Raw genomic sequence first — 24,585 nt, forward strand, 5'->3', positions numbered from 1 at the left:
ATTAGATTACGTTAATGGGTTTTTTGCCGTTCTGGGCTTAATAAATATTCTGCCATCGCTTCAATCCACTCTTAATATATGGGCTCACTATGAAGATTTATTTAAAGGGGCAGTGTTTTAAAAAGTCTAATTTGATATAGTGCAGAATGATTGATTATAGAGTTGTTCTAATTATTATTGGAAGATTTGTGGACAGGGAGAGGGCACATGGCTCCTGGGGATATACACAAGCTTAATGCACTGTACATATCTGCTGACAGTGGCCCTGAACTCTGCTCTGGTAAACGCTCCCTATTACATGTGAACACATGGGTAAAGCTTGCATCTCTTCTATACTGCTAAAACAAATCTTCCTTACTTAGTTTCTGGAAGCGCTTCAGGAGACTCGGTTATTACTGTCCGTATATCATGCATATATCAGACTCCTGCCTCACAGCAGACTACTTGCTGGCCATGCATTGCAAAAATTAAGGCATGGGCTAAAAGCAGATTTTGTGTAAAGCTGCAGATTGATTTTCACTAGTGCAATCTAAAGCGATACCTAGTGTCTTGTAGACTGCAGCCGTCACTCCATAGTCAGCATGATCTGAGTGACGGCTGCAGTGTACGTACAAGACTGCTTGCAACTCCCTTTAGGGCTCATGCAGACACCCTTGAAACTGGGTCCAAGCACGGACTGCAATGCACGGACTGTCCGCGGGTCTCCCTACTCAACTCGTCAGCCTCATAGGCATACATGAGGCTATCGCGTGCACTTTCAGAGACCCCCAGACAGTCTGTGCTCGGACTGATGTCTGCATGAGCCCTTAGACTTCACTTTGATGGTTAAAATCAGTCGGCAGCGCTACAGATGGTCTCTGCGTAGCCCTGGGCTTAGATGTACGTTTACACAATGAAGCATAGGTGATAGACCTCATCAGCGTGCCTGTCACTAATTTATGCTGCCCTCACGGACCGGACAGGTTTTATTTGAATGGAATTTGTCAACTTAAATCTACTCCATTATGTTCTATAAAATGCATATAGTTGTGAAAAAGCAGCTTATATGCAGCCCTCGCTGTATGCACATGAACCCGGACAAGTCCGGGGAGGCGTTTACTCACAGACACTAGTCCGGGCCCAGTAACTGTAGCCACGTCCTCCTGGGCATGACTGACAGTCCCTGCTTTGCTCACGTCCGCACAGAGCAAACTGCATTTCCGATCCCAAATTAGTCGGTTCTGCAAGTTTAGAGCAGTGCAGAGCTGGGACGGGTGAACTGACGTGCTGGGAGGAGCGCCAACTGGCTGTGCCAGTAATGGGCATCGGATGTAGGCAAAGCATGCAGGGTCAATTACACCCCAGCTACTCAGCCTGGACTAGTCTCTGAGCGGTGACCCCCCCCCCGGACTTGTCCAAGTTCATGTGCGTTTAGCAAACAGCAGTATATAAGACACTAAGCACATGATTATTGGGGACCTGACAATATTGTAGATGTCTTGTGCACAGGGAGCTTCGTCCATACAGACCCAGTACTTGGCTCAGCCACGTAACCGCAGTCTACAGAATCTTTGCTCAGGGTCAGAATTTAAAGGGTAACTCCATACAACGCACTGTGCCTAATGCGGCCAATTCCCTGTCTGGTGCTCCTGCCATCATGCTGGGAGTTGTAGTTTCACAACAGTTAGAGCCATTGAGTGTGACAATCACCATGCCTATTTCCGGTTTTAGGTTAGGCTGCACACTACACCGAGCAGGGGTCAATGTGGTTCTTTTCGACGTCCGGAAACCATCACAAGACGTCCCCAATGGGATCCAGTTCATACAGGGCGATATTCGCTCGCCGTCTGCGGTGGAGGAAGCTTTCACCAACGCCTCCTGCATTATCCACACGGCTTCTTACGGCATGTCCGGACGGGAACAGCTTCAGACGCGGCTCTCGGAAGAAGTCAACGTGAAGGGGACGGAGAACGTCATCCAGGCGTGCATCAAAAAAAGCATCCCGCGCTTAGTCTACACCAGCACGTTCAACGTGGTCTTCGGTGGACAGTCTATTAAAAATGGCGACGAGTCAATGCCTTACCTACCTCTGAATCGGCACGCCGACAACTACTCCCGCACCAAAGCCATAGCTGAGGAAAAAGTGCTGAAAAGTAATGGCCAGCCCCTGGCGAATAACAGTGGGCATCTGAGGACCTGCGCCCTGCGGTCAGCTGGCATCTATGGCCCCGGGGAGCAAAGACACCTTCCCCGCATCATCAATACTCTCGACCAAGGTTTGTTCCTATTTTCTTATGGGGATCGCAATAATCTGGTGCAGTTTATTCACGTTGATAATCTCGTATCAGCCCATATTTTAGCTTCCAAAGCTCTTACTGACGAGAAGAACCATGTAGCCGCTGGGCAGGCGTACTTCATAGCCGACGCCGCCCCAATCGATAATTTCCAGTTCTTCCGCCCCTTCATAGAAGGTCTGGGGTACAAGTTTCCTTCCGCACGACTTCCGCTCTTTTTAATTTACGTTCTGTCCTACCTCACCGAGTGGTTACACTTCCTTATCAGGCCCATCTGTAACTTTCAGCCTTTACTGACCCGCGCCGAGGTGTACAAGACGGGGATCACCCACTATTTCAGCATCGAAAAAGCCAAAAAAGAGCTCGGGTATGAGCCAGAGTCATATACCATGCAGGAAGTTGTGGAATGGTACAAGGCAAGGGGTTACGGGAAGAAAGTCAGAAAGATGAAAAGGGCCAGCTACCTTTGGGACGTAGCCATATTTGTCCTGCTGGTTATGGCGGTCCTTGCTTGGGGTCCCAGAGTGGTGGGATAATGCATAGTGCTCAAACCAATGATTGGCAGCACATTTGGAAGTAGTGGTAAATGGTATAGGTGCTAGCCCCCTAACAAAAATCATACCTTCAGAGATCTGGTGTGCAAGTCATGAGACGTGTATATTTAAATCAGGCTGGAAGTGCACGGGGGCGTGTTAGTGCACTTGGTCTGCTTCTTCCAGTCCAGGTGCATTGACACACCCCCCAGAGTACTTCAAGCCTGATTTGTATAAATATATAAAAACATGCTATATTAAATGGCAATTAGGTCAGTCTTAGATCAACAGGAAGATGTGAGGCTCTGGAGTTCGAATGCAGCTCTAGATGTAACTGGAGCAAAAAAAAACTATAGCAGTAGAATGTATGAAGAATTTGCATAGTTTCATTGTATGTAAGTTTAAAGGGGGGTTTTCTAAAATTGCCAAGCTATCTCATGTCCATCGGATAGGGGATAACTTACTGATTGCTGGGGGTCCGACCTTTGGGTGAATGAAGCGGAAGTGCGCACGCTGGACCTCTCCGCCATTCATTGTCATTGTCATAGACGGGACTGTCGGAAAAGCTGAATACAGCGCTGGGCTATTTCCCACAGACCCGTTGACAATGAATGGAGGCCGGGTGTGTGCACATCCCCTGCAATCAGCCAAATATCTCTGATCTTATAGATTTTGGGATTCCCCTTTAATGAGGAGCTGTCACCTCTCATGGCATGTCTGATTTGCTAAATACGTCCCCGTGAAATAACTGCACCTTTCTTCCAGTTTTGTGTATATCCCTAATAAATAAGAGGTGTTTTAATGGGGTTTTCCAGGGCGTATGATCAGTCATAAACATCGGTGGGGGTCCGACACCCAGCACCCCCTCTCTGTTCTCGGGTGCTGTAGCTCCGCTCCTATTGACTTCATCAGGAGTTAGGCTGCAGTACCTGAGAATTGCCACTCTGTGGTGTGCTGTTCCGTTTCTGGTGGCTGCAGGACTGGGAACGAACTGACTGGTGGGGGGAGGGGGGGGGGGGGCGTCCTTACATCAGTCCCCTTTAAGGGCGTGTTCAGACCCATGCAATATATAACAAATTAATGTATGTTTACATAATTTCTAATTGTAAAAATCAACATCTGAACTTTTTTTATTTCGTAGGTGCTGCCTAAAGTGTATTTTTTTCCTTCCCTCCCACTTAATTCCTCCTTTCCTGTTAGACCCCTTCCTATGCATTAGCTGCCATTTATGCCTTTTATACCCCACCTTGTTGAGTGGATGGTAGATTTCAGGTTTATGACTTTTTTAGGTACAAAAAAACGCAATTTTCTCAAATTGTTTTATATGAATTCAAACTTTTTTTTTCTCTGTTTTTATCTCTGTACAGTATGTTTCACTAATTGAAAATTAATATTTGTGAAAAACATGTACGTTTTACAATAAATCAATTTTGAAGAAAAAAAATTTAGTGTGTTTTTTTTTTTTTTTTTTTTTTTTTTTATATTACCATTTATTTTGTTTTACACCGGATCAAAAAGCAGGATAGGGGTAGGGAAAGCAAATTCCATAGTGTTTCCCTTTTGTTGTTTTAGCTTTTTGCTCAAAATATCCCTAGATGACTGATATAGGATGGAAATAAAAAAAAAAAAGCTGCTCATCTCGAACTATTCATCTTGGGATATCCCAAGAGGAAAGGGTAAGGAAGAAGGCATCTGGACGGGGCCTCGTGACACTGGAGGGATGAGCACAGAACTGGTACGACACCATCCTAGGGAGACGAAAGGCCTCCAGATTTTGCCATAAGGGTCCTTTGTGTGCAGTACCTATAGAGATATTCTCCCTAAAATCAGTGTTTCTTTGTACCTCTGTGCATACAGAATGACACAAACCTCTGTAGGGCTTTGTATAAAAAGTGTCAAGACATCATGTAAGTTAATGAATGCCCTACTGTCATAGAAAAATTTAAAATCCATAAGTCATCCCCCAGAGAAGGAAGAAGAGCTGACAATTCAAACTCCTTTTGGAAGTAGGACCTCACATTGAACATATGGGGAAGTGAGAAAAACGAATTAAAACAGGACGCGCAAGCTTCGAGCTCGTTTTGAAGTAGCAGCCCCCTGCAGTGGCCAGTTAATTAAACATGAAGCTCTGTTCTTGGAAAATGACAACCAGACTGAAATTTGTTCACTATTGGAGGAGAAGTATTCTTTCCCAGGCATAGGGCTTCCTTTCATAAAGCACAGATTACAGACCAGCTGGTGACGGTGGTCAGGAATAAATATTGGAGTTTGCATCGATCAGATATTTCTGGGATATAGATTTTCGGCATTGTAGCGAAGGGACGAACGAAACGCATTCACTCACATCACCGTGGGACCACTAAAACTCCTCTAACTTAATATCGGTCCGATAGATGATGCGAACTAGGTCATATTTGATCTCCATGTAAAGGTAAAATCACGATAGAAAATATCACGTCAAAATCTTACGCCTGGGACCTTCAGAGGCGAAGATATCTTGTAAGTTGGGGATCTCATAAAATCATGAAGGGTTGAGAACATCCCACAAACAGCCCCCACATGAGCTCAAGGGGAGGTGTGTGGACATAACTTAGAGCTAATAAAAAGCAGAAACTGGGTTTGGATCGTTGTCAGCCCTTGGAAGACCTAGTTCGCTGTGTGTCCATTTTCCTAATCTGGAGTGCTTCCTTCCGCTAAGCTCTGAGCCATTTCTGTGACCAGGTTTAGTAATTTTCTTTGGTTATCCCTTTTATTTTATGTCATTGTATATACCTTATTGTTTTGTTCCCATTTTATGTCGTCTGTGACAAAGTGTCGGGATCTGGAGCTGTAATATGTAGTGGGCCTAAGGCTCGACCTAAGAGTGTGTGGGGCACTACATTTATCCCATGACTTTCCTGTAGACTTTAATGGCACATGTTTATTCTATGAACAGTCAAGAGCCAAAACCATAGCCGTCCTCATTCATACGTTCCAACAATCTTGATTTTGATAGGAAAGTTCTGTAAACCTGAACCCAAAGCGGTATTGTTTAGCAAAATGGAAAGATATGTCTCTCCACCCCCAGGATGGAAATACTGATCCCAATAGTTAACAGGGTGCCACCTTCCCTCTCAACTGATACCAAAAAATGGTAGCTGAGAATAACAACAACAACAAAAAAATGATAGGGGCTGTGCATCATTCAGGTGGAAAGAACTTTCTCCTCTACCTTACCACCACACAGTAAGTATATATTTTTTTCTTTTTGTATTTAACGGAAATCTGTCAGCAGGTGTGTGCAATATAATGTAGGGGCAGAGACCCTGATTCCAGCGATATGTCACTTACCAGGCTGTTTCAATACAATCAGTGTTTTATCAGCAGGCGATTGTTACTGGAGGACAACTGGCCTCTTGCATCCCATTGAAGGATAGTGAGGTGTCAAGCTGATGTATGACCACAGACCACATCAAATGTGACCAGAACTTCTTCTATGTGGTCATAAATCAGCTGAGATGAGCTCATGAAAAACAGATAAGAGTTATAATTAAGACTGCGCTCACTATGGCAGCCGGCAATAAACAACGCAATGAAGAGGCTATAGAAGGCAAACCATGCCAAATGTGAATTGATCTTTGCAACGTCGGATGTAATGATTTCCTACGTTCCCTCGTTGCGATCTGCGACTTAGGGTCTTGTGTGTTTCCAGATGTGTCGGCAGTCACAAGGTGCATGCGACACACTTGCCATAGACTAGTCTGCAGGCGACATACGACTTGTCTGCAGGCGACATACGACTTGTCTGCAGGCGACATACGACTTGTCTGCAGGCGACATACGACTTGTCTGCAGGTGACATACGACTTGTCTGCAAGTGACATACGACTTGTCTGCAGCTTGGCTCTTTTATTTGCAGAGTGATAGTCTTGTAACTTTCCCCAGAGTTGCTGCCTGGTGACACATGTAGCCCCCGGCCTTATTGGTGGTAGTGACGTAACATTGTGCCGCCCTCACAGGTATCAATCAATATGTCAGATTACTTTTGTAATGAGTCAGTAGAGCCAATAAATAACTAGACACACACGTGTATGTGTATATATACCGTGTATATATATATTTATAGGATCACTGCAAACCTTTATTAAAAACATCAGCAATAAGAAGATCACTTCACCGTTCTGCTTAATAAAAGGTGGCACAATATCGGACAACTTTGGCATATTGTAAACCTAAAGTTTGAGACGCGACTACGGTATACCTTAATATTCGGATTCAGCCGATTCCTTTCTCATGCACGTACTGGTTGGGTTCGGCCGAACTCGTATATATTCTGAGCGGAGAAAGCGGCTGCCAGACACCTCAAGGATTAGGCATGTTCAAAGTTAACATGTCCAATCCTTTTTTTTTTTCTGGTCTAGTGGATTCGGACAACTTCAGTTCTCCGAGCTACAATTAGGGCCCAATATCTCAGCTACATTTATATCCAAATATTTAGGTATTTCCGCTCTGAATTATCTGATGTTATACAATGAAATAAATTATCCTCTCACTCATCGCACTTATTACACTCAGCTTTTTTGTATTTAAAAAAAGGAGAAAAAAAATCATAGAAATTAAAAAAAAAAAAAGAGTCCACCAATCAGAATCCATGCCAAAAATGTAAGCCAAAGCCTCGTGTGCCCCAAATAAGCGTCTCAATCAGTCGGTGGCGAGTTTTTTGTTTTTTTTCTGAAATGTCGCTTGCAATATAAAACAGGACACCCTTATTTCTGACGCTGCTTTGATGCACGATGACCTCCTTGTGTAAGTTTCTCACGGCAAGAAGCAAAGAAACACGCATAAAAAAAACTCAAACTATATCATAAAAGAAAATATCACCATATAAAAATTGATCTATGGATCCAACAGATCAATAAAAAAAGTAAAAATGTTTTATAAACTGTCAAATAAAATCCCAATAGTAGCGATAACCTGATTAATGCCCGGCTGCTTCCATAACGATGCCCCTCACCCAGCTCCAGCCATCCCCTCCGGTGGTGTCAAAGCGCCACCTCTACAACCAAAAGTCATGTGTCGACGCGCCACTTCATGGGTGGAGGTGAAGGGAAACTTGGCAGCTGGGTATAAATTTCTCTTCTTGGTTTTATTGTATATCTTACTAGTTTGATCATGCCAGACTAAACATTTCTAGACAATCGAGTATCAAGTGAAACCTCTCTCAAAAGACCACCTTTATCCAAGCCAGATTTCCTGTGACAAACTTTTAGTTCCACCATCTATTTTGACTGGCTATCTTCTTTGAGTAGACCACCCACCGTAGAACACCACTTTTGGGTGGTCAACACAAAGAGATTTCACAGATATCCGTTTGTTGGGGCTGTGATGTGTAAGGCGACCATTTTTTGGACTTGTGAACCTATGGATGTGGAGGTAACACTGTGGTTAAAGGTGTTTTCTGAGCTAAATATGCGGAGAGCCATATCCTGACGGCGTGAAATGTGCACACTGTTGGGATTGTGCTGAGTTGGCTGATCGAGCGGCCATAATGTGACTGTTGGTATGGGATCTGCATACTGGCAGACTCGTGACGACTATTTTCATGCAATAGAAGCAAAAAAATGTTGCTAATCATGTATGCAAATCATGATGGCTACTCGAGCAAGCAACACAGCAGAATCCTAACAGTGCGCATATTGCACACCATCAGGATTTGTCTATCCACAGTGCAATAGAGGCACTGCAGAACTCTTAGTTTTAGCCTGTAAAACCCCACAAATGTTCTTCAGTTCCTGCTGGCATTACGTGTCTAAGACGATGAGGTCTAAAGGAGGCGGGATATTGGGGAGCACCGTCCAAGCAAAGCAAATAATTCAGAGCAAAGCTTGACATCCGTGTGGCACTGGACCCCACCACAGTCCCGGGTGAAGCATCAAGTGCAGACTTTTAGGTTCGGCAAGGTATTGTGCTTGTGAACCTTTTAGCTTAGAACTGGTTTTCACACCTTTAATATGACGGCGTTCCTGAGGATGGCGCCGCACCGGTCGTGCTACAGTAAAAGTCTGCGGTCACAAGGTTTAGTTGAATTATCCACCACTAAGAGGGTCTCCTCCCTTGAAGACCGCTCCTCTTGATTTTTCTTCAATATCCGTGAGAAGTGTCCATTTGTCATAGACAAGTGTTAAGAATAAAACTTGCTGTTACTGATACGTTTCTCTCCTAACCTAAAGAGAGGAAAAATGTACAAATTAGTAGCCCAAGATTAGAAACCTGATCTCCAGTAACATAATCCTCTAGTCACACCTAGAGCTGCGTAATATTAGAGAATATTTGCGGACATGAAATGCAACCACAGCTGAGCTTTTCTAACCTAGTGGCTAAATTCAGAGTGATAAGGAAGGGGGCAGTTATGTCATTTCAGCAGCACCTTCTCTCAAGGGCCAAAGTATTGCCCTGCCGTGTGGTCTTTTAGCTATGTAACCTGAGAGCATCATAATGTAGGGACAGAGACCCTGATTTCAGCGATGTCACTTACTGGGCTGCTTGCTGTCCTTTTGACACAATCGCAATTTTCTCTGTTGCAGAGCTCAGAATGCTGAGCTGTATATAACCCCGCCCCCACCTCTGATTGGCCGCTTCCAGTGTACACTGTGCATAGGCAGAAATCATCTAATCAGTGGTGGTGACGGGGTTATACACAGCAGTTGACTAGGAGGCACGAGACCCCTAGTCCTGTAGTGATATTCTGCTGCTGATTAAAACACTGATTTTATTGAAACAACAACACTCAGCTTAGTAAGTGACACATCACTGGAACCAGGCTCTCTGCCCCTACATCGTGCTGATCTCAGATTACATAGCAAGTTAAAGGGAACCTGTCCTATTGAAAATGGCATCTGTAGGAAAGATGTTTTTCATGTATCTGATCTGCAGGCAGCATGTTACAGAGCAGGAGGAGCTGATCAGATCGATTATATATTTTTCTGGGAGAAGTTTCAGTAAAACTTGCATTTTATTTATGGAATTTTTTAATGAGTCCAGTGGGCGGTCCTATTCAGTGATTGCCAGTCTTCCCTGTATGACTGCATACAGAGATAGGTGTTAATTATTGAATAGGACCGCCCACTGGACTCTTAAGCATAGAAAATCCTGGGATTTAAATGAATAAAATACAAGTTATACTGAATTTTTGTTCCAAGAAACCCTTCTATCACCCTGCTCAGCTTCTCCTTCTCTATACGGTGCTGTCCACAGATCAGACTACATGTACAATGTGACAGGTTCCCTTTAGGCAGTAATTAACACTTTAATTTTTTTTTCTTGCTTTCCAAAACAAGGACGTGAATACCTATAGCTCTCACGGTACAGCTCACGAAAACACATTCTTGGTGTCTGAATACTGTGCCTGGCATCCAGCTGAAAAGGACATTTCGGAGGAAATTTGCGAGCTGCTTTTTATCAACCAATCCACATCAGCCTGGGTGGTCTTTGCTGTTTTTTGATTGGCCGAGAGAAGCAGAACTCTCCTGCAGTGTCCATTTTAGCTGGATGACATTTTTTTAATACAGCTCTTGATGTGACTAGAGTACATGAACCAATCCTGTATTTTCAGACTTTTTCATAATATGTAGATTGAAACATTCCAAATCCTAATCATCGTCCTGTGACCATAAGCTTCTTGTTATCCAGCAACCTTTAGATATTTGCACTTCGCACTCAGAAGACCCATCTGACCCCTTCATTGCTGGTCTGTCACTGATAAAGCTGTGATTTATGGGCAGCAAACAAGCAGGATGTAATAATGATACAGATATTGTTATGCTATTACCACAGGCAGATTTCCCTCTCTCTCTTTACTTGCAATTGACAGCATTAACCTACAGACCTAGGAGGACAGATGACTAATGGTAACATTTAAAGGGACCTGTCCATTTAAACAATCAGTCCGATCTACCAGTATCCTCTTATGAAGCAGGGACATCTGGGAGGATCGATTTTATATAGTGTTGTGTGACAACATTCCTTATAACTTGTAATATCTACCTGTTCTGGCTTAGGAGTCCAGTGGGCGGGCAAGTTAAGATACAGAAGACTGTCAATCATTGAGTGATGCCGCCCACTGGACCCCTAAGCCTAGACCGAGCAGGAAGTTTACCAATAACTCCCAAGTTATACTTCATTTTTCACAGAAACTATAGCTTTAAAAGGAACCAGTCCCCATGAAAATATTGTCCAATCTGCTAGCATCATGTTGTAGATCAGAAAAATCTGAGAAGCCAAGCCTGTGCCCGAGGAGGCTGACTTTAAAGGGCTGATCCACAACTTGGACTTTTAGTTTTTATCCCATAGTAAAAAAAAAACAAAAAAAAAAACAGGCAGGTAATTTCTAACTACCTGTCTGTTCTACCCGGTGTCGGCAATGCTCGTGCCAGAGATTCAGCTGCTCAACCTCAACAGAGCAGCTCTTCCTCTCCTGGGCTGCCCTTTCGACAGGGAGCCGGCTGTCAATCAGCAAGTTGTCGGCAGTCACGCTCCGTCAACAGAGCAGAGAGGAAAAGAAGTTGTTGCTCTGTCGATGAGGCCAGCTGTCCGGAGTAGTCTGTGACCGCTCTTTGCCGGCAGAGATCGGAGCCGGACACAACAGGCAGGTAGGTAGCATCTACTTTGTCGGTTAGTTTTTCGGCCCAAAAAAAATGTAGTCTTGGATAAACCCTTTAACTATTGATGGCTCAGGTGTATCACTAGAGCCAAGTAACCTAAAGTTATGCCTCAGATTACTCCTCTCTTCTACATCTATAAATCCTCGACTTGTCCTCTTCTGTCACGTTCAGCCGTTTCATAGCGCCATCTGTTTGTCAGAAAGCCCAATACGGTCGCCGAAACAGCTCTCGCAGATGATGCCGCCAAGCTTTCCCAAATAAAAAATCTTACTATTTAGGCATTAATATATCCAACAAGAGCCCTATTAAAGTTTGATGTGTTAATTTCGGTTTTATTTTCACTTTTTAAAAAGGGGGAAAACTTTTCGAGTTCATTTTTTTACGCTTTACCTTAAAATTCTGGGTGAACTCGAGGACTGAACTTTCCGACTCCCGCTCTGGAATAAGAGAGAGAGAGATAAGGAATAATTCTATCAATTAAGTTAAATTTTTCGCTGCTAATAGCCAACATTTACTGTCTGTAAAATCCACCAACAACTGCAAACTCATAATGGTCAGCCCGGCCTGGTTTCTGCTATATCCTTCTGACCTGATCCATTGAGTGGTGCGGTTTATGATCGAGTGATCCTCAAGATTCTGCTAACTCTAGATTACATATAATCCACCTTTACGCACTGCGACATGCTCATGTATACTGTATAGTATGAATGTTATCTAGAAATTAGGGTGGATAGATGGAGTGGGGTGGTTTAAAAATTGATCATCGCTATAACTTATTTTTTGGGGGGAAATAGAGATGTTCTCCAATAGGAGTATACAGTAAGACTATCTCTTCAGACAGTGGAGGAAAAGTTATGGTTGGTCTAATAGGTGTAGGATTTCTACCTAAATACTTGACGTAGACACAGGAAGCGGTTCCAGTAAAAATGTCAAGGCTGGTTTATTAAAAACTGTATAAACTGCTCAGGATAACCAAACAAAACAGCCTTTTCCGGCACAAAGTGAAAATACAAAGTAAATACATGTGCTGGAGCCTTCTTTTCCGAGCTTGCATCACTAAGGCTACCAACCGCGATAATACATATCTCCCCTCGAGGACCTGTCCGGCAGCCATGTTACATATCACCCCCCTCTGCCCAAAGTCGGGGGGCTTGGCACCTTCCGCCATCAAACAGTGGACTCTCAATAGAGCGTCAGCATTGCCATGCAGTTTTCTGGGCCTATGCTCTACATGGAAGCTAAAATCCTGAAGTGCTAGGAACCACCTAGTCACTTGGACATTGTTCCCCTTCTTCTCCCGCATCCATCTCAGCGGGGCATGGTCTGAAACTAACCTGAATTTTCTGCCTAAGAGGTAGTATCTTAGAGTGTCCAGCGCCCACTTGATGGCCAAACATTCCTTTTCCACTATGGAGTAGTTCTTCTTGCAGGATTACAGATTCCGACTTAGATACATTATGGGGTGCTCTTTCCCATTCGCCTCTTGTGACAAGACAGCGCCCAGGCCGACATCTGATGCGCCTGTCTGGACCAAAAACTCCTTGGAGAAATCCAGTGCCACCAACACTGGCTGTTCATACAGTTCTAGCTTCAGTTCCTGGAAAGCCTTCTCAGCTTCTGGAGATCACTTAGCCATAGCCGACTTTGTCTCTTTAAGGAGATCTGCCAGAGGGGTGGCTATCATGGCGAAGTTAGGGATAAACCAGCAGTAGTAGCCCACGATGCCCAGGAACGCTCTGACCTGCCTCTTTGATAGGGGTTGTGGCCAACTCTGGATCACGTCAACTTTATTTGGGGCTTAGCCCAAGTATTTACCTTCCTCTATCCCCATGGAACATTTTTTCAGGTTTAGGGAAAAGCCTGCCTTCTGTAGAGCATCAAGTATCATCTGGACTTTGCTCGGATGGCTTACCAAATCCTGGCTGAAGATCGTGACGTCATCCATGTAGGCCGCTGCATACTTCTTTTGGGGAGCTAGGATCCAGTCCATGGCTCTCTGAAAGGTGGCCGGAGCTCCTTGCAACCCAAATGTACTGGAAACATCCGTCTGGCGTTGAGAAGGCTTTTCCTTGGCGTCTTGGGACATGAGAATTTGCCAATACCCTTTTGTTATGTCCGGGGTAGTAATATACCGGGCCGGCCCTAGCCTTTCAATCAGTTCATCGACATGGGGCATTGGATATGTATCGAACTTAGAGACCTCATTCAGTTTCCTATAGTCATTGCAAAACCGCCATGCTCCATCTGGTTTTGGCACAAAGACTATGGGACTGGACCAGCCACTCCTAGACTCTTCAATGACTCCCAGGCTCAGCATCCTCTTCACCTCTTTCGAGATCACCTCTCGGAGGGCTTCGGGGATCCGATGCGGCTTCAAGTTCACCCAAACATGAGGCTCCATGAGAACCTCATTCTCTGTGATCTGCCTATAACCTGGTAATTCCGAGAACAGGTCTCTGTTCCGATGTAGCAACTCTCTGCACTGCTGCTTTTGGGCATGTGACAGCGACTATGCCACCTGGACCTCCTTCACGTCAGCTTCAGACATAGCCACCAAACATTGAGCTTCCATGGGTTCACTATCTCGCCATGGCTTAATCAGGTTGACATAATACACCTGATAGGGCTTCCTTCTCCCTGGTTGGTGAACTTTATAGTTGACGTCGTCAACCTTTTCGACTTCTTCATAGGGCCCTGCCATTTGCCCAGAAATTTCCTCTCCACCGTAGGTACCAGTACCTGATCCCCAGGGTTGAAGTGTCTCACCCTTGCCGATCTATTTTAAACCCTCAACTGTGCCTCTTGTGCTTTGAGGAGGTGTTCTTTCCAGGGCTATGGAGTCCGTAAGCCAAACGTCCGATTCTGACTCCCGACTCCGACTTCCTCATACATGGCTCATGTTTAAGTGATAAATTTACTGTACTGAAATGGTAACATCAGTTTTTTCATCACCATTATGATACAATAATCAAGCTATTTAGATAGAACATAAAATATATTTGTTGGAATACGACTTTAGAACACAAAACTTCAATAAATTGTAAATATGCAATACACTATGCGGTAAGTGGGGGGGGGGACAGATTTCAACATAACCATACTGAATAACATTTTTGCAGTCTATGAATTTGTTCTGAGAAATAGTATCGCCTCCATCAGCTCCTCCTTCATAGATGACCTCAAATCTGATTTAATTATTTTAAGTCTAGAGAACAGATTCATCTCAACTAAAAGCCGAGATCTTACACCAGGAATAGAACAGACACTTATAGGACATTTCATAACTTTCCCAAATTCTGATGAAAAAATATTCAGCACATAGTGAATTGAAATACTGTACTCAATTTATTATATATTTTAGGAGTTCATTTTATACCGACTCCATGACCCCGACTCCACAGCCCTAGTTCTTTCACAATGGGCATTACCTCAGCAGTTCTCTCTTGCATCTGGGCCACGTGTTCGATTACACTCCTGTAGGGTGAAGACTTGGATTTCCAGGTCTCCTTCACTACATCCAGGAGTCAACGGGGTGTCGCCCATACAACAGTTCAAATGGGTAGAGGCCTGTGGGATTTCTCTGATAGAGAATAAAAGGTACGGCAGTAGACAGTCCCAGTCTCACCTGTCCTTCTCTACGACCTTTTTAATATGACCGTCAAGGTTTTATTCAACCTTTCCACCAAACCGTCAGTCTGTGGACTGAGTCCTGAGTTGTGTGATTTGCAGGGTTTTGCACAACTCTCTCAACACCTTTGACATGAATGGGGGTCCATGGTCCATTAATATCTCCTTATGCAACCCCTTTCTGAAAAAGATATGGACCAACTCCCGAGCTATACACTTGGTGGATGAGTTTCGTAGTGGTGCGACCTCCGGATACCATGTAGCATAGTCCAGGACCACCAGGATATACTGATGCCCTCTGGTGGACTTGACCAGGAGTCCCTCTAAATCCATGGCTATGTGATCAAAGGGGACCTCAATGATGGGGAACAGCACTACGGGTCTACGCAAGTGAGCCACCGGGGCGCTCAGCTGGCAGGTGGGACAGGACCTACAATAGTTCATGATTTCTCTGTGACAACCCGGCCAGTAGAACCTCTGGAGGATCGTTCCTGTGTATGTTTTCTACCCCCAGGTGACCACCTAACACATGAGTATGGGTCATGTCTAACACCTTCCGTCTGTACCGCCCTGGCACCAGTAACTGATCAATTACATCACCTCTCTGCTTAGTGACCCGATATAGTAACTCCCCATTTATGGCAAAATAAGGATATTGGGTGTCGGCCCCCGGATCTTGAGCAACACCATTAAGTACAGACACATTATCAAATACCCCTTTTAAATACTTGAGTTGAGCGGTTCCAAAATTTCCCCCGGACACCTCTAGCTCAGAGATGTTGGCCTTCCGGGGATGCTGCCTCATCCTCATCGTCAACAAGCACACAAAAAGGAAAGCGGTCAGCTGCGGCTTGCGACAAGGTTTCTTTAGGCTGTTGTGCGAGCAAATAGGTGACCTCACTTTCCCCCACAAGTCTCAAAACAGTGCAAATTCTTGCCCTATTATAACAGGATGTAATAGGCCTTGACTACGCCAACCTCATGGGACTCTGTGCCACAGTTTGTGTGTATGACCACTCGGGCCACAAGTTAGTCTTTAGCGTCCCTGTGAATACAGCGGACGCCCACCATCTTCCCAGGAATCAGCCGATGAGGAATTGTGGACGTCACTAAGGTTACCAAACTTCCAGAGTCCAACAGACCAGTCATTTGCACTCCGTTCACTGATACGAGATGTGTCTGCATCCCCTCGTCTGTTTGAGGGACATCACTGCAGGCAGGTTATGCAAAATATGAGCAGCGCCATCCTATGCTGCAATCCATTGGCTCGGTGGTCATGGGACAACAGGCGTCTGTGACCCAGAGTGTGACACCTCCGACAAATCATGTTATGCCTTCGGCAACAAATTTGACGCCTCCAAGGCCATTGGATACCCCCAGATGTGGCTCTAGTCCCCTTCTTCTTGGTGTCAGCCCCCCTTTGGAAACCCCAGTATGGAGCTGTTAAAACCCCTATTCTCCCCAAGGAACTTTCGACTGGATGCTATCTTTCCACCAGGTCATCGGCATTCCGGGGATCTCCCTGGGCAGCCCAAAATTTCATCGGCCCTGGAAGGGAGTGCATGAATCTGTCCATAATGACCCTCTCCACCATCTGCGCTGGGGATGAAGATTCAGGTTGCAACCACTTTTGAACCCGGTGTAGGAGGTTGAACATTTGGGACCGGAGAGGTTTTATCACCGTATTAGGCAAATGGTGCACCTGTTGCGCCCTGACAGAGTCAATCTTAAGTGTGCCAAGATCTGTTTCTAACTTGGCTTACTCTTTTGTGTCCTGCAAGGCCAGGTCATAATAGGCCTTCTGCGGTTCCCCCTTTAGATATGGGCCAGAACCTTTGACCACTGCTCCTGAGGCAGTTTCTTCCGCTCCGCAACCCTTTCGAACACTGTGAATAACGCCTTTGACATAATCACCCGGGCTCTCCTTACCATCTTCCTCACTTGTGAGTCATCATCTTGACTTGGAGGTGTGCGGTGAATCGTCTCTGCTAGGAGTTCCATCTGCTGCAGCTTTTGTTGCTGCCACTGCTGCTTTTTCTGCTGTCACAGCTGTTGCTGCTGGAGATTCGCCTGCACCAGTTGCTTCATCAACTCCTCCATGTTGTTGGATTTCTCTCCTGCAGTCATTTTTACCCAGGACATGCGGTATCTCTGCGACAGTCATATATGCCCGTTTGGATTCATGCCTGTGCTTCTAGCACCAATTGAGGATTTCTACTTGCTCGGTTGGGCTTGAGGTAGGCACAGGAAGCGGTTTCAGTAAAAATGTCCAGGCTGGTTTATTAAAGACTTCATAAACCTCTCAGGATAACCAAACAAAACAGCCTTTTCTGGCACAAAGTGAACACACAAAGCAAATAGTCCATACAGTAGTGCGGATTCGCCTGCTCGGATTAGTATCCATCTCTTGAGTCCTTAACGAACACAAGCAATACTGGAGGTCTACACACCTCCAGACCCAGACACTGAATGAGACAACTGTTCTCCTTTTTACCTACCGTACCACGCCCCAGGTGGGGATAGGTGAGCAGCCAGTCCACCCATCTCTTTGACTGCTCATAAACCTGGCCCTGAACATGCCCTATTACCTCTCTCAGCACTATACCTGCTGGAGCTTGCATCACTGAGGCTACCAGCCTTGATAATACATATCTCCCCCCTGTCATGTTACATAGGAAAGGTGTTGTTTCATTTACAGAATTTGGGGTCTGAACTTGTATTTTATCAAATTGACTCGGGTCAGTAAACATGCCTAATTAATTAATTTGCCAAGAAACACTTTTTTTTTTAAGAATTTGATATAAAAAATGGTTCATGGGTAAACAACTACTGCTGCAAAGGCAGCACCAGTAGTTGTCAGTACCCTGCCCCTCGCCCAGTTTGCCTCTCCTTTGCGCTCTCCTTCTATAAAGCTGTGTATGCGGCATCTTCCCATCCACCGCTGTCTTCCGGTCACTGAATGACAGGTCACTATTGTCTGAGTTACCTGCTTTCCCTGCTGGAGGTTTCGCGGAGGTGCAGTTATTCTCCGAGGTGGCGCATGCAGAGATCTATAGTCTGGCTCTCAAAATGTCATCAGGACTTGACTGTGCATGTGCCACCTTTGGGAATGATGGCGCCTAAGCAAAATTACCGGACTGGAGTGGCGCTGGAAACCGGGAAAAACGCCTATCGGTGAGTATATTACCGCACTTCCACTACGTATACATTTCCACCAGTTTAGGCAATAAAAAGTTTGGTGGGAGGGCTTCTTTAAATTTGATTTCTTCAGATACTGAAATCTTTTTATAATGTTCACTAGATAAGTAAGTAGGAGCAAGAAGAACTGTGGGACCGATTCCTTATTGCTTTTGAGCCTTTTTTTTGTGTGTCGTTGTCCTGTTCTTTTTTTGTTTTGTTTTGTTTTTCATCTTTTCATTTGCAACTTTTTTAAAGTCACATTTTTACGTGTTGTTCTGTTATTTTGGTTTTTTTCTAGTTCGCCATTGTGGCCGAATTGATTCATCAATTGCGTCTTTTTTTTTAAAAGGTCTATAATTTTTTTTTTTGCACAAATGTGCTCCATTCCCCCCCATTTCCATGGAATGATTTTCTGTCAATTTTGTGCCATTTTTGCTTTTAAAAAAATGTGCGACTTTTTGCCCTAAAAAAGAAAAAGTTAACAACACAAAAAATAAAGATGATTTTTTGACCCTCCTCAAAATTCATGAACCGTGTGCGCCATTTTGAAGAATTTACCTTTTTAATGTGACTTGGAAAAAAAAAAATGCAAATGATGAATCGGGGACATGATGTTGCTTGTAATAATAATACCGTTCATAAAAAAAATTCTGCCCTAGTATCAGAAATAATTGCCACCGCCTGTATAGGGCAGACACCAGTAACAGTAAAAGTGTTACCACCACCAATAAAGTGAATATTGAAGTCTCCTAAAGTTTCAAAGTAAACTAATACGTAGGAATCACACAACCCAAATAAGTCACCACATCAAGGACAGAAAGCGGCTCTTCTGAGTACCAAGTGCAAAAGGATAGAAAATCAGCTGCCACCACCAGTGCAAAGCATTAGGTCTTGGGGCAGACAACAAGTCTCAGCATGCATGATTCAGCTGTTTAGAGATAATTCTATGGTCTCATTTTCCCGGTGTAGAATGACCCAAGATAATGAGATGACACCAAAGCCTCCATCTTTTCTCCATGCTTACCTCCTCACAGGTTCTGGGATCGCTGTTCCCCTGCCATCCATCCCATATTGCCTTGCCATGGGTTCTCTGCCGGGGATCCCCCTTACTGTCTTATGTGTGTCGTATAATGGCAGCTCGACATTGTGGCTTATCATACCGGATGACGAATACAACTCTTCACCCGTTCCCTAAAAAGAGAGAGATGGATTGTTACCAATAATTGTCAGAAACTTTCTGAGCAGACCGCAGTATCCTTCATAGAGTATCATCCATTATGAACAAGTTTTGTCCATGAAACCATAAATGGAAAAAGATGGGAGGAGGGGGATGCAGCTGCATGATCTCTCCATGATTCGGTCAAACTACAGGAGTTGGAGAAGCGAGAAAGACACTTAAAATAAGCCTGGACTGTCGACCAAGATGGCTTCGTACTTGACTTGGGGAAGGGGGGGGGGGTCCTTGTTTCAAATATGGCCAAGAGCAACATCAGCATGGATTTTATATGCTGTCCCTGTCTTTTTGTGGGTTCTCTCGGGATACTTTGGTTTCCTCCAACAATCCCAAAAAAATATACTGACAGATTAATTTGGAATTTAGATTGTGAACCCCAGTAGGGCCAGGCTTATTTTTTGCGGGACAAGTTGTACTTTTAAACGCCATCACTGGTTTTACCATATCGTGTGCTGGAAAAAGGTGAAAAAAATTCCAAGTGCAGTGAAACTGCAAAAAAAATGCAATTCCACAGTTGTTTTTTGGGTCCTTTTTTTACAACGTTCACTGAATGCTAAAACTGACCTCATTATTCTCCTGGTCATTACGAGTTCGTAGACACCAAACATGTATAGGTTCTTTTTTATTTAAGTGGTGAAAAAAAATCCAAAGTTTGCTAAAAAAAAAAAAAATACACCATTTTCTGAGACCCGTAGCGTCTCCATTTTTCAGGATCTGGGGCCGGGTGAGGGCTTATTTTTTGTGCGCCGAGCTGACGTTTTTATTGATACCATTTTGGGATAGATCCGATGTTTTGATCGCCCGTTATTGCATTTTATTGCAATGTTGCAGCGACCAAAAAAACGTAATTCTGGCGTTTAGAATTTTTTTTCTCGTTACGCCGTTTACCGATCGGATTAATTATTCTTTTATAGATCGGGCGATTCTGAACGCGGCGATACCAAATATGTGTATGTGTTTTTTATATATATATATATATATATATATATATATATATATATATATATATATACAGTACAGACCAAAAGTTTGGACACACCTTCTCATTTAAAGATTTTTCTGTATTTTCATGACTTTGAAAATTGTACATTCACACTGAAGGCATCAAAACTATGAATTAACACATGTGGAATTATATACTTAACAAAAAAGTGTGAAACAACTGAAAATATGTCTTATATTCTAGGTTCTTCAAAGTAGCCACCTTTTGCTTTGATGACTGCTTTGCACACTCTTGGCATTTTCTTGATGAGCTTCAAGAGGTAGTCACCGGAAATGGTTTTCACTTCACAGGTGTGCCCTGTCAGGTTTAATAAGTGGGATTTCTTGCCTTATAAATGGGGTTGGGACCATCAGTTGTGTTGTGCAGAAGTCTGGTGGATACACAGCTGATAGTCCTACTGAATAGACTGTTAGAATCTGTATTATGTCAAGAAAAAAGCAGCTAAGTAAAGAAAAACAAGTGGCCATCATTACTTTAAGAAATGAAGGTCAGTCCGTCTGAAAAATTGGGCAAACTTTGAAAGTGTCCCCAAGTGCAGTTGCAAAAACCATCAAGCGCTACAAAGAAAGTGGCTCACATGAGGACCGCCCCAGGAAAGGAAGACCAAGAGTCACCTCTGCTTCTGAGGATAAGTTTATCCGAGTCACCGGCCTCAGAAATCACAGGTTAACAGCAGCTCAGATTAGAGACCAGGTCAATGCCACACAGAGTTCTAGCAGCAGACACATCTCTACAACAACTGTTAAGAAGAGACTTTGTGCAGCTGGCCTTCATGGTAAAATAGCTGCTAGGAAACCACAGCTAAGGACAGGCAACAAGCAGAAGAGACTTGTTTGGGCTAAAGAACACAAGGAATGGACATTAGACCAGTGGAAATCTGTGCTTTGGTCTGATGAGTCCAAATTTGAGATCTTTGGTTCCAACCACCGTGTCTTTGTGCGACGCAGAAAAGGTGAACGGATGGACTCTACATGCCTGGTTCCCACCGTGAAGCATGGAGGAGGAGGTGTGATGGTGTGGGGGTGCTTTGCTGGTGACACTGTTGGGGATTTATTCAAAATTGAAGGCATACTGAACCAGCATGGCTACCACAGCATCTTGCAGCGGCATGCTATTCCATCCGGTTTGCGTTTAGTTGGACCATCATTTATTTTTCAACAGGACAATGACCCCAAACACACCTCCAGGCTGTGTAAGGGCTATTTGACCAAGAAGCAGAGTGATGGGGTGCTATGCCAGATGACCTGGCCTCCACAGTCACCAGACCTGAACCCAATAGAGATGGTTTGGGGTGAGCAGGACCGCAGAGTGAAGGCAAAAGGGCCAACAAGTGCTAAGCATCTCTGGGAACTCCTTCAAGATTGTTGGAAGACCATTTCCGGTGACTACCTCTTGAAGCTCATCAAGAGAATGCCAAGAGTGTGCAAAGCAGTCATCAAAGCAAAAGGTGGCTACTTTGAAGAACCTATAATATAAGACATATTTTCAGTTGTTTCACACTTTTTTGTTAACTATATAATGTCACATGTGTTAATTCATAGTTTTGATGCCTTCAGTGTGAATGTACAATTTTCATAGTCATGAAAATACAGAAAAATCTTTAAATGAGATGGTGTGTCCAAACTTTTGGTCTGTACTGTGTATATATGTATATATATATATATATATATATATATATATATATATATATATATATATATATTTATATATATATATATTATTATTTTTTTTTTTTTTAATGAGGCGAAAGGGGGTGATTTAAACTTATATATATATATATATTTTTTTTTTTATATATTTTTAACACATTTTTTTTACACTTTCTGCTTATTATTATTATTTATTATTATAGCGCCATTTATTCCATGGCGCTTTACATGTGAAAAAGGGGTATAATACAAGAACAATTACTCTCCATAGGAGACTAGAAGCAGCAGTTGTCTGATTGCTTCTACTGCATACAGGCGATGAGCAGATCGCTTGTATGCAGGAGAAATGCTCACTTGCTATGAGCGCTGACCACTAGGTGGCGCTCATAGCAATTGAGACATGACAACTAGAGGCGTCTGCTGCAGACCCTGGGTTATCATGCCCACCCATTGGTGACCCGCGATCACGTGATGGGGGTCACCAATGGGCGGGGCCAATGCCGCGCTTCCGGCACGGCGATGTTAAATGCCGCTGTCAGAGATTGACAGCGGCATTTAACATGTTGTTATCAGCCACGGGTGTATCGCGATTCCACCCGTGGCTGTTGCGGGCACATGTCAGCTGTAATAGTCAGCTGTAATAATCAGCTGACATGTGCTCGGTTCAGTGCGGGCTCACCGCCAGAGCCCGCGCTGAACTGGCCTTCCCGACCTGGTGCGTACTATTACTAACCAGGTCGGAAAGGGGTTAAAATAAAAAAAAGTGGATAAATGTTTTGGGTTTTTTTTGAACGGCCTTCAGCTCGATCTTGATCCATGGCGACTTAATGGATGAACGCTCTGTAGGAAGATCGACCTTGCGCAAGTCTAGATAGGTCCACCAGGCTCTTCTCCACCGTTATCTTGATGGTATCAAGCCATCCGGTGGCTGCTCTTCCTCTTCGCCTTGTTCCTTCTATTCTTCCGACCATGATGTCCTTCTCCACTGATCGCTCTCTTCGTATGATGTGTCCAAAGTAGACAAGTCGTAGCTTGGTGATCCTTGCTTCTAGTGACATGTCTGGCTTGATTTGTTCTAAAATTGCTTTGTTTGTTCTTCTTGCCATCCATGGTATTGATAATATCCTTCTCCAGCACCACATTTCAAAGGCGTCGATTCTTCTGTCTTGTTTCTTTATTGTTCAGGTTTAGCATCGAAATGTTACTACAGAAAAGACCAAACTCTGTATAAGTCGTGTCTTCGTCACCAGTAAAATGTTTCTCGATTTGAAGACCTTGTCCAGTGACTTCATTGTTGATTTGCCCAGAGCTATTCTCCTATTGACGTCTGGTATCGTCGCTGCATCTTGGGTGATCATTGATCCCAGTAGCTTGAAGTCCTTTATAACTTCCAGTTTGTCGCCGTCCATCTCAAATGTGTCCCGGTAGTTCCTGGCAGTAGTTAATATCTTTGTCTTCTTTGTGTTGAGTAGCAGTCCCATGTTGGAGCTTTCCATCTCGACACTCTATAATAAGTCCTTTATTCCATCTACGCTTGTTGCTATCAATGTTTAAATGTTGGTACTTCTTCCATATAGTTGTGAATAGAAAGGAGATTTTCTGGCCTTGGTAGATGCCTAACCTTTCTATAAAAAAAAAAATGTAATATAGGTCAAAGTTTTTATAGTTCGCTTTAATTGCCTTCTTATTGTTTGTGGAGTTTTTTTTTTAATCCCATTGACCATGTCCCTGCCTTTGATACTGGCTCACACCCTGAGCCCGTATGTTTCCCTGAACTTGATGGCTGACTTAACCAGTCGTCAAGTGCCTCTAACAGCAGCGGGTGGATCGGAGATCCACTCGTCGCTGTTAACCAATTAAATCCACTGTCAATCACCGACAGCTGCATTTAACACATGCAGACAGGAAGTGCATCATTGATCCCGCCCATCAACACCCGCATCATGTGATTGCGGGGCACCGATGGGTTGTCATGACAGGAGGTGGTCTGCTGAACACCCCCGTGTCGGTCATCAGAATCCTCCTGTGAACACCGGCATGTGGCCGGCGTTCTTAGGAGATCGTAATTTTTGCTATACATAGCCACAAGATCACAGCTTCAAGTCTCCTAAGGGGACTATTAAAGTCAGTAAAAAGTAAAAAAAAAAAGCCACAAAAGTTCAAAATCCCCCCCCCCCTCCTCTTGTGCCCTATTAAAAATAAATCACTTTAAAAAAAAAAAATACACATTTGGTATTGCTGCGTTCATAAATGTCCGATCTATCAAAATATTATAAAAAATTATCTAAACGTCGTAACGAGAGAAAAAAATCAAAACCCCAGAATTACACAGTTGCAAAATTGCAATAAGAGGTGATCAAAACATCGTATCTACCCCAAAATGGTATCCATAAAAACGTCAGCTCAGTGGGCAAAAAATAAGCCGTCACCCGGCCCCAGATCCCAAA

At 43.9% G+C, this 24,585-nt stretch overlaps 2 protein-coding genes across 6 annotated transcripts in view; one reads left to right on the plus strand and one right to left on the minus strand.

Moving 5' to 3' along the window:
* The window catches only part of SDR42E1 (short chain dehydrogenase/reductase family 42E, member 1), a 44,237-nt gene extending 39,987 nt beyond the window's left edge, over positions 1–4,250 (plus strand). For all 4 annotated transcript variants that reach the window (XM_073659787.1, XM_073659788.1, XM_073659790.1 and 1 more), the window contains one exon: positions 1,711–4,250. In XM_073659787.1, the coding sequence (XP_073515888.1) occupies positions 1,711–2,809 (1,099 nt within the window). In that variant the 3' untranslated portion in view covers positions 2,810–4,250. The remainder of the gene's footprint in view (positions 1–1,710) is intronic.
* A 2,625-nt stretch (positions 4,251–6,875) lies between these two features.
* The window catches only part of PLCG2 (phospholipase C gamma 2), a 214,117-nt gene continuing 196,407 nt past the window's right edge, over positions 6,876–24,585 (minus strand). The window contains exons 32-34 of one of the 2 annotated variants that reach the window (XM_073659785.1): positions 19,277–19,443; positions 11,836–11,882; positions 6,876–9,009 (exon numbers count right to left, since the gene is read on the minus strand). In XM_073659785.1, the coding sequence (XP_073515886.1) occupies positions 11,837–11,882; positions 19,277–19,443 (213 nt within the window). In that variant the 3' untranslated portion in view covers positions 6,876–9,009; position 11,836. The remainder of the gene's footprint in view (positions 9,010–11,835; positions 11,883–19,276; positions 19,444–24,585) is intronic. The other variant, XM_073659786.1, reaches the window with a different exon arrangement.

This window comes from Phyllobates terribilis, unplaced genomic scaffold, assembly GCF_046119375.1.
Source record: "Phyllobates terribilis strain yellow unplaced genomic scaffold, ASM4611937v1 Scaffold_14__1_contigs__length_39327217, whole genome shotgun sequence".
NCBI lineage: Eukaryota > Metazoa > Chordata > Amphibia > Anura > Dendrobatidae > Phyllobates > Phyllobates terribilis.